A 14,993-nucleotide genomic window follows, 5' to 3' on the forward strand; every position below is an offset into this window, starting at 1 on the left:
TATATATATAATATATACATATATATACACACAATAAACATATCGCTCTATTACTTAAAAAAATGATACAAAAAACGTGATTTTTTAGTTACAATATTACGATGAATGAATTAAACATTACCTTATAAATCATCAAAAGTAAACTGTAAGATTAAACTTCATTAAAAAATTGCCAAAATCGTTACGATTTTAATCCCTCAAAAAGGGATTAAAATAAAAATGACAAAAATGTTATTGATGTTAAGAATATATTCTTTTTGCTAATATTATTTGATTAGTCAATAATTTTTTGTCGAATTAAAAGTGTTTCTTTCTAAAAAAAACTTGATTTTTAGAGTTGTGTCAGTTTTTAAGTAAAAAAGCGACACATTATTGATTGTAAATTTATTTGAATAATAAATTCACAATTAATAGCAAACGCAATAAGATTCATTTCTATGAAAATGCAGATTAATCTCGGTTTCATTTATCCTTTATTTTTTTCTAATTATTAAAAAATAGATAAAAAGTTAATCGAGATTAAAGTTAATCTACATTGATAGAAATGGACATAAGTTGTATTCATCAGCGTAATAAGTGATATTATCGTAGGAAATTTAAAGCTTGGCTCTAAAATCGATTTTCGAAACGAGTATTTGACATCTTAATCATAAGCTTTTTTTACGTTTTCGCTTTTTATAGAATTATAGAAAGATAATCAAACTGCAAGAATGATGTTTGAGTTTTACGAACACTAAGGTTTAATAGCGATTATCGAGCTTTCTTTCTAGTATCCATAATATTTGATTCATACAAGTATTTAGATTTAGAGTATTTGTACATTAATTGTATAGAGAAAGAGAATAATGCAGCGAATGAGAATAATGAGACGCGATTATTTGTGATCAAAATGCAGATGTTTGGTGCAAATATACAAAGCTATTCTTAATTACATTGACATATTAATTGAGAATATTCTGTTAATACATTTCAATGAGAAATAAATTGAAGAGCTTATTACAACAGTGGATTAACTCACATTTTGTAAGAACAGAGAGAAAACTTTAAAGTTAAATGCTAAAGTTAATATAATGGAAGATACATTTATTCTCTGTTTTTACAAAATGCATTATAGCTCTCATTTAAGAGAAGTATATAATAATAAAAAAATATTTCTGCGCATCGTGATAACAAATATTTCGATTTCACAACTTTTCCGTTTGTTTCTCAGGCATATTTGCATAAACATCTATAGTCTCTATTTACGAGACTTAGATTCCTGATAAATTTTCTTGATCGCGTCAAGCGAAAGATATTCGTAGTTGAATGCGGTTCATACCGCAACTATATTGTATATTATATCCTATTTTTAGTATGCTCTAAGCAGGTGTTATTGCATCGTGGGAAGTTAGATATAGAGTTTCACTACACGTGTCAAAGTGTAATCGGTGGATTACAGATAACGTAAATGCCCTGTATAAGCAGTTGTGTCTTACTGATGGCCAAGCCATAAAATATTCATCGGGAGAGGAGCTACAATGTTTGTGATCGTTCGCCTTGTAGAAAGCTGGACGTCACGCGGCTAAGCGGAACGATGCAATATAGGATATATTTTAGGGGAGATTGCTTTAAAGTATATTTTTCGACAAAGGATTAGGCACTTTAGCGTGAGATTTAGATCTCTCGTATGCAGGTTTGATTCGTTCCTTTAAATAACAACATATCATAGATTTGTATAAATCTATACAGAATTCGCGCGGTGGAGATGCATATTTTTTCATTTGCGAGGCGTCGTTCGCGCGATTGAGACCAAGTCTCACTTAAAGGGCGGTTTAGACTTAATGCATTAACGAAGTAGTGTCACCGAAGCAACATCTAGTGTATACGATACCAGAAATTGTACAGATATCTATATATACATACATATATATATTTTTCTTTAATCGCGATGTATTTATATATGAAGTGGACAAGTACAGCGAATCAATGTGATGATCTATTCACCATCGGCAGATGGCATATATTATTTTGATTCCTATCACTGGGATGGTGCACCAAGCAGTACACGCGTGGCTGCACAGAATAAATTATATTAACTTTCTATGCACAGTGTCTTATTTTTATATATCCTTCTTTCCTCTCTTTTTTATCTAAATGTTGTATTTATGTCGTAATAATGGAATATTTTCATGATCAGGAAGATAAAAACGATTTCTTCAACTACAAAAATATCAAGGTTTAAATTATTAAATAAATTTATCATCAGTCAAGTCAATTAAATTGTTAAATTGAATCGAAATCATATCAACTGTAATGAAACCGTTATATTTTTATATACAAACAAGAGCTATCTACAGACATGCGTGTCGATTTATTACATTAGTTGCTTATTACTGTTTAATAGTTTAAGAATTTGTATTTTTCTGCTGCTCCTTTATTTGCACTATGTTGTTTTCACTAGAACCGATGTACAACTGTTCCCTCGTGGAGGACATTAATTTGAACACTACCGGAATTACAGTTAATACGGGATTCTTCTCTTGCAGACATCGTATCCAGGATAGCAATGAATCTTTCGTAGATGTACCAGTGGCACACATTGCAAAATATGTACCATCGTTTTGCTCATGGACTGTAGGTGCAAGAATTATTCTTTTCTTATCCCAGAAAGGTATTTTAATATCTGAAACATCTATTAAAAAAAATCACATCAGTATTTTTCTATGAAAAAGCTTTACTCGAATATTTGGACAATTAATTTAATATTAATAATATTGAAAACATAATTTATGTCATATAATAATAATACTAATTTATACAAAACTTTTACTTGTCAACACCTGAATGATGATTCTTATGTATTTTTAGCTGTTAAAAAGAATATAAGATTGAAAAAGTTCCATCACTCACAGATTTCGAGAAACCAAGGATTTTTTTTTAAATCTCTAAACTTATGTATCCCAATCCTGGATATAATTATATAAAAATAATGACAAAAATTAGTAGAAAAGTTTTTCTTTAAGGTAGTGATTATTTACCATCAGGATCTTGATAAACATTATTCTTTTCTTTAGGTGCTCCTTTTAGAATAAAATAATCTATACAGTGATCCGCAACCCAAACTGTAAATGGTCCTTCGACAAAGATCGGAGTATCCAGAGGCTGCTTTTGTAATAGTTCCTCCTGCAAACTACTCATCGCAGATACGATCCACGTATCATCGATGGCATCCTCCACGTCCTTGGTCTTGAACTCTGCAATTTCGGTCTGAACATCTGCACTCGATATCTTATTCATAGCCAGCTTGGCAAGAACCTTTGGGTCCTTGGGCACCGGTGTGGGACAGGGCCATGGATTCAGATTGGCGAACTTGGGCATCCAGTACATCATCCGCCAGAACTTCTTCAACACCAGGGCTTGTACTCCGAAGATGTTCAACAACATCTCCTGCATCTCAACGTCTGGGATCACAGTGTTGTGCTCCATCTTGCAGAGCAGGTCGATGGCGACGTCCTGCTGCTTGGGATAGTGCGTTAATATAGTCTGAAAGTAGTTCTGGGGAATAAACTTGCCCTTGGGCAGCACGTCCAGCACGTCCTTGTACACCGCCAGGTCGCGGTTCACGCCGAACTCGTCCATGTACTTGAGGGCGACCTGAATGAACTCCACGTGGCCGCGTCTCATTTCATTGTTGGTCTTGTACTCGCGCAGGATTTCCAGGAAGGTCTCTCGCTCCTTGCTCTCGGCGTTCGCGAACGCGTGGAGCACCAGGGCCGATTGCTTGTTGTCCTTCTTGTCATCTTTCTTGCACCGTTCCTGGCTGGTGTGAATAGCGCGACTCAACGACCGGCCCTCGACCTCGCGCAGCGGTTGCCGCGACAACGCGGTGGCACTCGACGCGAGGATGGTCCGGGTGATCCGCGAGAGCATGTTGCTCGACTATTCTCTAACACGTCATCGTTGAACGATTAATTCGAATTTTACTTAACTTTACTCACAAAGTTTACGAAAATCTCGCATCTCTACGAGGTTATGATACACCACAGATTCCAACTTCCAACTTCCAACCTGAGACCACCTAACCTCTCTTTTCATTCTCCTCTAACCTCTTTCGTTCTGCGCTTCATTTCAATAATTTGATGTCAAGTCAAGCTGGATAACTGACATGTATTTCAAGTTTGCTTTTGGAAGATGAATGTTTCGTACATTTTATTCTTTTCTCTTTCTTTCTTTGATATTTAATTAGAAATATTTACAAATTTAATTCATTTTAATTGCAAAAAGTGTAATAAGTACAGTTACAAGGAACATTTGTGAAAAATCCATCGGCTTCTCTGTCTTCGAGAAACGCACGATCTCAATAATGTAAACTAGGCCGTGATAAAAAAACGACAGGATTTAGATTATGAAGATTTGACGTTTATTCGATGGTATACAATGAGCGAAAACTTGGAGAACATTAACCCAAAGCTCTATAAGAAATTAGATGACCGAGAAATCACAGTCGAAGAGCAAGACGAGGATGTCGCGGATGAATTTGACGCGCGAGAGATTTTCGGTAAGTATATAACCTTAAATTATTGATTTTTAATCAAAAATATACAGAATTGTAGATATATTTTTGTTCGCGTGTAAAATGTTTTAGTAATTGTTACTTGCGGTTATGAAACATTCATGTTTTTATTGATAATTGAAAATTCAGAACGTTATTGTGTTTGCTACAAAAACAGATCTATTCTCTTTAAAGATATTTCTAGTAAAGATTTTTCTCATAATGTTTATACGATTTGGAACATTTTTCAGAAATACTCAGAAATATTCGGAAAGTTTACATCTTCTTTCAGAATTTTTTATACAAGTAAATTCTGAAATATTTTGAAATTTCTCATCCCATAATTAAAAAAAAATATTTTTTAATTTTTTAGATTTTATAACATTTTTTGTCCGAAATTATACTTACAAAAAATCTTATAAATCTTAGGATATTTTATAATTAATGTACATAAAAAATTCTGAGAAAAGATGTAGATTTTCTAGGAAATATTTCAATTTGTTTAAAAAATGTGAGAAAGTTATAAAAAATTATATAGAAATTCTGAAAAATTACATAAAAAATTGTGAGAAAAATTTTTACCAGGGGTAATATACTAAATATATACATCATAAATTAAAGTGTTATACATTCTCTATTATAAGTACAACATAAAAAATTAATATTGACTATTAACTGTTAATTTACAGATATTATCAGGAACATCAATGATCCGGAACATCCTTTAACTTTAGAAGAACTGAATGTAGTTGAACAGAATCTCATTGAAGTAAAATATTTTTTTAAACAATATTGTACTATTGTATTTCGAAATTGCTTAAAACTTAACATTGCAGGTTGATGACGAAAGGAACAGAGTAGATGTAAAATTCACACCTACAATACCACATTGCAGCATGGCCACTTTGATCGGTTTATCCATTCGTGTGCAATTGCTACGTGCCTTACCCTCTAGGTTTAAGGTCAGTGTGGAAATTTCACCAGGTACTCACATCTCGGAGGCAGCAGTAAACAAGCAGCTTGCAGACAAAGAACGAGTAGCTGCGGCTTTAGAAAATTCTATGCTTCTTGGCGTGATCAATCAATGTTTGGCACCGAAAGATTAGCAAGTTGTATAAATTCCAAGATTTTCATGTTCAACCTTCCAACGTTTTTTTTTTATTGATTTCTTAGTCTAACTGAGCCACTGATGCCTGATGATATTTTTTAAAGAGTTTTTTTAGGCTCTAAAAAATCTAAAAAAATTCTAAACTCTTTTAGCATTCAAGAATACGTTTTTATAATGATCCGAAATGGTTTTCATGTTTTTTGTATGTATCCAAATTTGAGGCAGACTAATTCAAAATTGAAAATTTATTTGAATCTTTTTCTTCAAATTCTTAGTTGAATCACAAAAGGTTAAAGCAACAGTTTGTACATAGTTTTGCTGACATGTTTATATATTACAAAGTAATTCTCAAATTATAGTTTGCATAGAAAGAGTTTCCTGAAAAAATCGATACAATATAACTGATGTGAATAATGGATTTTGATGAAAAGATTTAATGTATATTATATTTATAATATATAATTTAATTTATACAAATATATTAAATTATACATTAAATTATGATATATATTATAAATATATTTGATGTAGAAATATATCAGTAATATTAATGTAAAACAATTCTTCGCTTTAAATTTAATTTGTACTTACTTTACAAGTTTACTATGTATAGTTTACAAATATTAAAAAGCGTTAATATAATTAGTAAAATTAATATAGATTTTAGAGATCCTAAAGTCATTTCTGTTTTACTAACTGAACGCAGTTTTTTTCTAACATCTTTGTTGATTACATAGAATTACGAATCCTTTTTCATGATTAAAATTTACAATATTGTTATTGATCCTTTAACTAAATATGAAAGCTTAATGCACAAATTTTTATCTTTTATTTAACTACATTTTTGCTTTTTTCTCAGTTTTTTAATAGCGATTTCGGCTGGGATGCACTAGTGTGCACTGATGCATATAAAGACCGTTGTACAATGAATAGCGATTTCGGCTGGGATGCACTAGTGCATATAAAACTGTCATACACAATTGCCGTAAAAATGTATTAAAAACAGATTAAATCGTACAATCCCCAATATATTTTATTGTACTGTTAATAAAACATGTATTTCATAATTTCCATTTCGTTTTTGCACTTATAGTGATTTCGGCTGGGACGTAAGGCAAGCAGGCTGAAATCTCTCTTTAACTGACACACTTTAGTTACGCGATTGTATCGAATCTGATCCATTGTTCTTTCGAATATAATATTTTGTCTCACCGAATCAGCGAATAGCCACGGTTCTTGACTGGCATAGGCAATCCTGCCGTTAATCTATGAAAAAATATTTAAAAGTACAATAGTATATATTAATTAGCTATGTAAATTAATTATGTAAATTAATTATACATATTAATTTATAAATATTTGAATTAATTAGAAATACATGTATATTTATAAAAATAAGTTGATTAAATAATTTATTTTTATGGACAAAATAGTTTATTTGATATTTATATATTAAAATTATTTAAATGTTTGCCATTAACTAAAGAGGAATCGTTAACATACTTGAATGGAGCCTTCTTGCAAACGCAATTCTTTCAGGATCACGTTCAATAGATTGTTCTTTCCCGCGCCGACCTGGCCGACAACAGCGATTAGTTCACCGGAACGTACCTTCATGTTGATGTTCAGTAAGGTATTTTCTTGTTCCTAATCTAACCACTTAGCATTTCCGTTCTTGATGGACACGCTATACTCGACATTGTTCAGTTGGTCTACGATTGCGCTATCGTTCTTCTTCTGCTCGATTAAATTTTCCTTCGAATTTTTCTTATTATTCTCCTTCACATCTTGTTGGTTATTCTCCTTTCCATTCTTATTATCCTCTTTTGTGTCCTTATTGTTCTCCTTATTGTACTTTGCTTTAATCTCGGATAGAGTCAGTTCGTCATACATGAGGAATTTTTGCAGCCATTTTATGGACACAATCGTTTCCGCTACTTGTGTTATTCCTGGGTTATCATAAAAACAAAAAAACAAATAAAAAAAATTAAAATGTAGAATAGAATAATTTACTTTGTATTTAACGTTAGATGTGATTCTTAAACGAAACTTTAATTTATTATGATATTAAGATAATAAAGTGCATAAAGTATAAAATATAATAATTGAAAAGAAGTAAGGTAACCAGCCGTTATATAATGTACGACCTACTGCTTGTTTATGAGAAATTATACGGTTAATTCAAGCACCGTATAATTTATACGGATAGTACTAATAAATCGTGCAGGCAGTCCATCTGATTTGATTACATTAGTTTGTCTATTCTGTTATTGTTAGTAAATCAAAATACATCAGAGCGTCGTAGTCGTGCGCGATTTTCATTAGCGAAGTTACTTATAATTTAAAGTATTTAAACGTTTCTTAACTTTGCAAAAGGCACACGTACACATACAAGTTACTTTCAATTTAATAAGCCGATTAAATTGAAATCGACTTGATATATACGTGTGTCTTTTTATTTTATAAAGTTTAGAAATGTTTGCTAGAAACTATCAGAGCATTGACTGCCTCACCTTGAAAAGGGATGAACATCAGAAGAAATGCGATACCAAAAATAGACGATATTCCGATGTCGATCAAATGGAATGTAATGTATGTGATGATGATGGTCTTCAAAGGCCGAGCCACAAATAATGGAGAAATATGATACTGACGTCGAATCTATTGACGTCGTTAGTTAGCAGATTAACTGCCTGGCCGATTGTCGTTTCGCCCAACGAGGTCCTAGTTAGCTTCAACGTCTTGCGGTAGATCAGCGAACAGTAGGCTACGCGAACCTTCATACCCAAATGAGTCATATCCATCATGTAAGGATGGACTACGAACACGTTAACAGCAGAGCACAAAATAATGCCGATGGCGCATTTGTACGCGTAAAACTTGTCGATGCCTGTGGTGTTAAAATAGAGCAGCATCTGACCCAACAATAACGGTTGCACTATTCTGCATCAAAAGAGGAAATTCGTCAGAATGTGAGAAATTTGCAAATTAAAAACTAGTTCAAAAATTTACATTCTAAATCTTAAAAATTTGTGAATTTTAATTTGATTTTAATTTCAAAATTATAATTATTATCGTATTCTTTCATGAAAATTCATAACATACAATTATATCATTAATTTAATTATCATAAATACATTCATTTAATTAGATCTTTATTTAGTTAAATCTTTATTCTTAATTCAAAATTAATAAAAAACTGAAATTTGATTAATAAAAACTGCTTAATAAAAGATTTAATACCACAGGATTAAATTCGTGTAATTTTTTATCATCAAGACATTGCCAATGCAAGAAATGTAAAATATTAAGACGAACAACTTCACAGGGTACAATTTCTACGTAAAAAATGAAAGGGAAGTTGTACCTGAGCAAGGTTTCTATAACGGCCATGAAAGTTCCGCACAATAGGGTCTTGAAACCGAAACACCTGATGAGGACTCTCATTAGGTTGGGCTCCTTGACCTTCTTCTGTGATGGCATTTCGCCACCTGCTCCAGCCGACACTGATACGCCTTCCATTCCTTCTTTCGCTATTTTAATACCAAGAATATCACTTGTATGCTCTTTAAGCGGTGTATACAAATCAGTTACTTCAAGATCTCGACGATAACCCTCCCAGAAAGTGCGTAGAATCCAACTGCGAAGAAGAAAAGCAAAGCAAACACGTTTTACTCGAATGAACTATCCGCAATTCGTCGAGGTTCCAGAATTTTGCTTTTCTCGTTGAAATACTAATTTTTTTCTCCTAATTTTCAAGACTATACTATCGCTTTACGTATTATCTTGGAAAATTGATCTGTATCCTTCTTTCCACTTTCAAATCAATAGAAACTGCGTCATTACACTTAAGAATCAAATATGGCGCAAAATAATCAGGACAATTTTCTTCTCGTAAAACTTGACATCAATTGTTTATATCTCGATTAATTTTCCAATTAAAAAATCCTTTGGCACAAAATTCTATTTTCCAGAGCACTATCGATGTATAAAATTAAAAAAATTTTTGAAAGTTGACTAATTCGCTTCACGTAGACTAACTCGTTATCGAATCGAAAAATGCGATAGTTTGTCAAAGTGTAACATCAAATGCATTAAAAATGAATAAGGAATGATTATACTAAAAAATAAAAATGGTAGGGCAATTATGTAATATAGGGGAGCCACCCTCTGATGATCTTGACTTTGACATATATTGTCAAGGTCATATGACATGAGAAAGTCGTGCGCTCCTAGGCAGGGGAGAGAAAGTGAGATGTTTTTAATATTATGTGTCGAGAAGTAAGACGTTATTTCGTAAAATTTTTTATTAATAACTTTTTAATGAATAACGAGTGAAAACGTGTTAGAAGTTATTCAGGTTCATGACCTTGACAATATATGTCAAGGTCAAGATCATCAGAGGGTGATTTCCCTATACTACATAATTATCAATGGTAGTTCCATTTTATACTTTTCATATTCTTAAACTGGAAACTTTTGAATCTTATATATCAAGTTATTACATTCTGTAAACTTTTGTCTGGATCGCATTACCTTCACTCTCAGTTTTATTATTTCTCTTAATCGGCTCTATCACGAATGGTATTTGTAGTTTACTATTTATACTTACGAAAACGTCAAGATGCTGAAAATGTTGGCATCCGCTCTGGGATTATTCTTCACTTTCTCGGTATACTCTTTCCTATGCATGATGAGTGTTTCATGTGAGTCTTTTCTATAAATGTATAACGGATCTTCAATACACACATATATTTCACATATATCCAGGTAACCAAGCGTGATTCTTCTATTCTTTTGCAGGAATTGTCTGTATAAAATATATACAAGTATATGAGACTTTCTAGAATTCTTTTATTTCAATGCAAAATGTTTTTTTTATTCATTTATATACTCACGTATAATGCTGTTTCGCAAGCGCAAACATGCGACAATTTATTGGAAAGTTTTATAGTATTATATTTATTTATATATTTTAATATATTTCTCTGGAATTTTGGATACAAAAATAAAAAAGCGCGTTTAAATTTTGTCTTAAGTCAACTTTAATAGTATTATCAATTCCTGACATAACAATTATAGATTCATGCACCGATGTTTCTCCATGTGTTTCTGTTTTTCCGCTCGTGTCTTTTGGCTTTGAACACGAGGAAGAAGCATTGAAACCACCGCTTACAATGCCAATATTGCCTAAGAAGTTACAAGAAAAAGACAATAAGCAAGGATCGAATATATATAGTTTTTAATTGTAAATATATTTGTTCTCTTTTTCTTCTTACATTAGGTCTCTGGCCTGTATTTACCTCTCTCATATGCTTGTGGTGGGCACACTGATTATTCGATTGCACAAGCATATGGGACTAATAATTTTAGTGCCAGTTCTGAATGACAGATTTTTCGAGAGATGTTTCTGTGGACAAGGATACTCTTCGGAAGGTTGCCGGTCTTTCCGAGAGAAGACACGAGTGTAAGAAAGATGTTTTTCATGTATTTCTTATTGCCTTCATGTAGTATATGTACTTAACACAATTACATTGCGTTACTTTTATAAACAATATTATCTTGAATGAATAAACCTGTATTTAAATTTTTCGTAATATGGCTAAAAAATGAGATAGTGAAATAAAAAGAATGCATTTTATAGGGGATGAAATATATCCATGACTTCTGTAATCAGAAAGATAACATTGTAAGACTACATTGAATTAAAAAAAAGATTAAATGTTGTTAAAAAGCCGTTTTTTTATATTAAGCTTTAATTATCTTAGAAACCTGATGTGCTAAAATTTTTTTTACTTACGCGATTGGATGTGTGGTTACTGGAATGTTACTAGAGTGGTTAGAATGTACCCTTAACCAGAGTACGCGACAAGGTAAAGATAATTAAATTTTATTGGATAAATTTTAATAAATTTTATAATCGAAGAGAAAGTTAACAATTAATAGTAAATAAAATTCATTTATCGTTAATATTACATTCCGTTTATTAATATTAAAGTAACCATTGGTTCAATAAAATTTGTGTTATCATACGCATATTTTCAACGCTACCGTATACTTAATCCCGCATTATTAATTTTTTAATTATGCTACTATGTACACCCAAAAAAAAATATTCTGCCGATAAGCGGGGAATTACTCTTAGCATTTCCTCTAAGCAAAAAATGTTAAATGAATCAGGTGCGTGTATTTATAACACGTATTCATCTATAAAAATGAGGACACATGAGCTACGATCAAAAATAAATTCCTCTATACAAAATTCTATTATAATAACTCGAATAGCCTTTTGAAATAAAAGAATATGCAAGATACTTCTTGTTCATCCTCTTATTTCAAAAGACTATTCAAATTATTATGATAGAATTTTGTATAGAGGAATTTATCTTTGATCGTAGCTCAAAACTCTGTTTCCGCAAAACGTGCTATCCTAGCTACACATCCTAGCTACATATCTCAAGAAGATTCCTATATTGAAAGGAATATTATTCTCTACAAACGAGAGTATTTTTTGGATTACGTAAAAACGTAAGACTTCCTCTATCCAAATTGTGCATGCAACATGACTTTTATATTGTTCCACACAATGGTGTTTTTTCATATAATACTTATCTTAATTATTTTGAATTAATAAATACCAGCGTATTATTTCTTTTCTATGTAACCTCATCAAATATTAATAATATGAAACTGTCATCATGAAATTAAGAATAGTTACAGTAGGAGGTATACCGTTGGCAATGACTCGATCACAAGCGTCATGCGATTAGCTCAGCGTAAATGTATTAGGCTTGCCGTTCTAGGGATCATAGGTTCAAATCTTATTACCGGCGTCGGCGATGCGACGCGTTTTTCAATAATTAATTGTAGTTAATAAGACGGAATGTAAGTATGCGAAACAGTAAAAATATAAATTAAACTGGAAAAATAAAAAGTAATAGTAACAAAAGAATTATTTTTTTCGTTAAGATAAAACCATAATTTTCTTATTACAAGTAAATATGATATTTAATTCAAGCAAAGAGATTCTTCTATTATTAAGAGGATTGCAATCTTAAAACCAACCTGTCATGGGTAAACGAAATTTCTCTACTTTGGAGAGTATCCTCTCGAGGTCATATATAAATAGAAAATCCTCTGACATTAATACGGAACCGCTAAACGGTAGAATATTTTTTTTTGGGAGTAATAATATTTTTTTATTGTATTTTGAACTGCATTGATAATAATTGTACCTTGTAAATATACTAAAACCACTCATTAATTAAATAAATTTTTCGTTAAATATGCCCGCAGAATGTCTCGTTGATCGAACATGTCTCTCTGTAAATTATCGGGGCATTTCGTTTTATGCATAATGTTTCTTGTTTCATCGAATGTAAACAAGGATAAAAGAAGCATCATGCGCATTATGCACTCATAATCTATGAGCTTACCCATTTAAAAAGCAGTATGTAACATAGAGAAATTCAAATTAATCTTATTACTATACTTTCAAAATTTCTGTACATTTTTCTCAAAATTATATTGACGACGGAAAGAGAAGAGGTTTTCTCATCAACAATGGAACATATCATTTTGTTCCAATTTATTACAGCAAATAACACGACGACATAAAACAATACAGCATATTTGCCCGATTTGTGTCAACTGACACAATAATTGGTCTGCTATATGGCGCTGAGATTAAAATTAATCATGATGCTGATGAGGCAAATTTCAAAAAAATTTTATCATTCCAACCAAACTAAAAAATATTAAATGTGTGAATCCTCTTATAATGTAATAAATAATATAATACTTATAAAATAATTATATATTAGGACCTTGAATAAGTTCTCGCTGTTTCTTCAAAGATGGCAGTAGCAGTACTCCGTGCATGAAATTTCGAATGGTAACGCACATGCAAGGAAGTACTGTATCTAACCTTACATTTCAGTGTATGATAGTTCACTTTAGTGTAAACAAAGTAATTTTTTATTAGTTCTGAAAATGTCTACTTTTGTGCCGAATAAAGTGTATTTGCGGGGAATTTTATTGCACTACTTTATTCAAAAGAAATCTGCAGCTGAAGCGCATAGAATTCTTGTTGAGACTTATGGTGACAATGCTCTGTCGGATACGACATGCAGAGACTGGTTTCGACGCTTCAAAAATAATGATTTTGAACTTGAGGATAAAGAACGTTCTGGCGCACCGAAAAAATTTGAAGACAAAGAATTAGAGCAATTACTCGATGAAGACTCATCTCAGACGCTACCAGAACTTGGAAAAATATTACAAGTTGATGAGTCAACTGTTTCAAAACGTTTAAAAGGGTTAGGAATGATCCAGAAGCAAGGACATTGGGTGCCGTATGAGTTGAAGCCGAGAGACGTCGAACGACGTTTTGGCACGTGTGAACTACTGCCTCAACGGCAGAAAAGGAAAGGTTTTTTGCACCGTATCGTGACTGGCGATGAAAAGTGGATACACTACGATAATCCAAAGCGTAGAAAATCGTGGGGTAAGCCCGGCCATGCATCCACATCGTCCGCAAAACCAAATATCCATGGCTCGAAGCTTCTTCTCTGTATTTGGTGGGATCAGCAGGGTGTAATTTATTATGAACTGCTTAAACCGAACGAGACTATCACGGGGGATCGCTATCGACTTCAATTGATGCGTTTGAGTCGAGCCTTAAAAGAAAAACGGCCGCTATACGCGCAGAGACATGACAAAGTGATTTTGTTACATGACAACGCTCGGCCTCATGTTGCAAAACCAGTAAAAACCTACCTGGAAACGCTTAAATGGGAAGTTCTACCCCACCCGCCGTATTCACCTGACATAGCCCCTTCCGATTTTCACCTATTCCGTTCGATGGCACATGGCCTAGCTGACCAGCGCTTTCATTCTTACGAAGAAGCTCAAAAATGGATCGATTCTTGGATAGCCTCAAAAGACATGTCGTTTTTCCGACGCGGGATCCATGTACTGCCAGAAAGATGGGAGAAAGTGGTATCTAGTGATGGGCAATACTTTAAATAAAATGTTTGTTTTCCTTATATTTTAAATTTAAGTTTCTATTTTGTAAAAAAACAGCGAGACCTTATTCAAGGTCCTAATAGTTTTAGATGTAAAATCTCGATTCATGTCATAACAACCAGAAAATCTTTCTAATTGTTTTGACAAAATCCGAGATTTTGGTTTAAGTAAAATGCAATTAATTATATACGCGCGCGCGAACCTTATTCATATCAAACCATAATAAAACAAAATTTCTCATGCATTACTGCGAGAATGGAAAGTCTGTTATATACCTGCGAAAGAGTTATCCTAATGGACAAAACTGTGGCATACGTCTGAAAGAAA

The 14,993-nt window shown here is 32.4% G+C and overlaps 2 protein-coding genes and 1 pseudogene across 3 annotated transcripts; 1 reads left to right on the top strand and 2 right to left on the bottom strand.

Moving 5' to 3' along the window:
• Positions 1–2,304: 2,304 nt before the first annotated feature.
• On the bottom strand, positions 2,305–4,172 carry ECSIT (evolutionarily conserved signaling intermediate in Toll pathway, mitochondrial). Of its 2 annotated transcripts, XM_018506637.1 has the most exons (3): positions 4,063–4,172; positions 3,018–3,939; positions 2,305–2,671 (listed from the first exon to the last, which is right to left on the bottom strand). In XM_018506637.1, exons 2-3 carry the CDS (start codon positions 3,907–3,909, stop codon positions 2,385–2,387), a joined length of 1,179 nt encoding a protein of 392 aa, XP_018362139.1. In that variant the 5' UTR covers positions 3,910–3,939; positions 4,063–4,172; the 3' UTR covers positions 2,305–2,384. The 2 variants fall into 2 exon arrangements, with proteins under 2 accessions (XP_018362139.1, XP_018362138.1); XM_018506636.1 differs by lacking the exon at positions 4,063–4,172 and having other exon boundaries at positions 3,018–4,051.
• A 154-nt stretch (positions 4,173–4,326) lies between these two features.
• galla-2 (MIP18 family protein galla-2) lies at positions 4,327–5,714 on the top strand. Its single transcript, XM_018506638.1, has 3 exons — positions 4,327–4,537; positions 5,221–5,300; positions 5,368–5,714. The coding sequence occupies exons 1-3, from the start codon at positions 4,417–4,419 to the stop codon at positions 5,635–5,637; spliced, it is 471 nt and encodes a 156-aa protein (XP_018362140.1). The 5' UTR covers positions 4,327–4,416; the 3' UTR covers positions 5,638–5,714.
• A 1,572-nt stretch (positions 5,715–7,286) lies between these two features.
• On the bottom strand, positions 7,287–10,331 carry LOC108760591 (probable multidrug resistance-associated protein lethal(2)03659; annotated as a pseudogene).
• Between the last annotated feature and the right edge of the window lie 4,662 nt (positions 10,332–14,993).

Source organism: Trachymyrmex cornetzi, unplaced genomic scaffold, assembly GCF_001594075.2.
Source record: "Trachymyrmex cornetzi isolate Tcor2-1 unplaced genomic scaffold, Tcor1.1 scaffold229, whole genome shotgun sequence".
Classification (NCBI taxonomy): domain Eukaryota; kingdom Metazoa; phylum Arthropoda; class Insecta; order Hymenoptera; family Formicidae; genus Trachymyrmex; species Trachymyrmex cornetzi.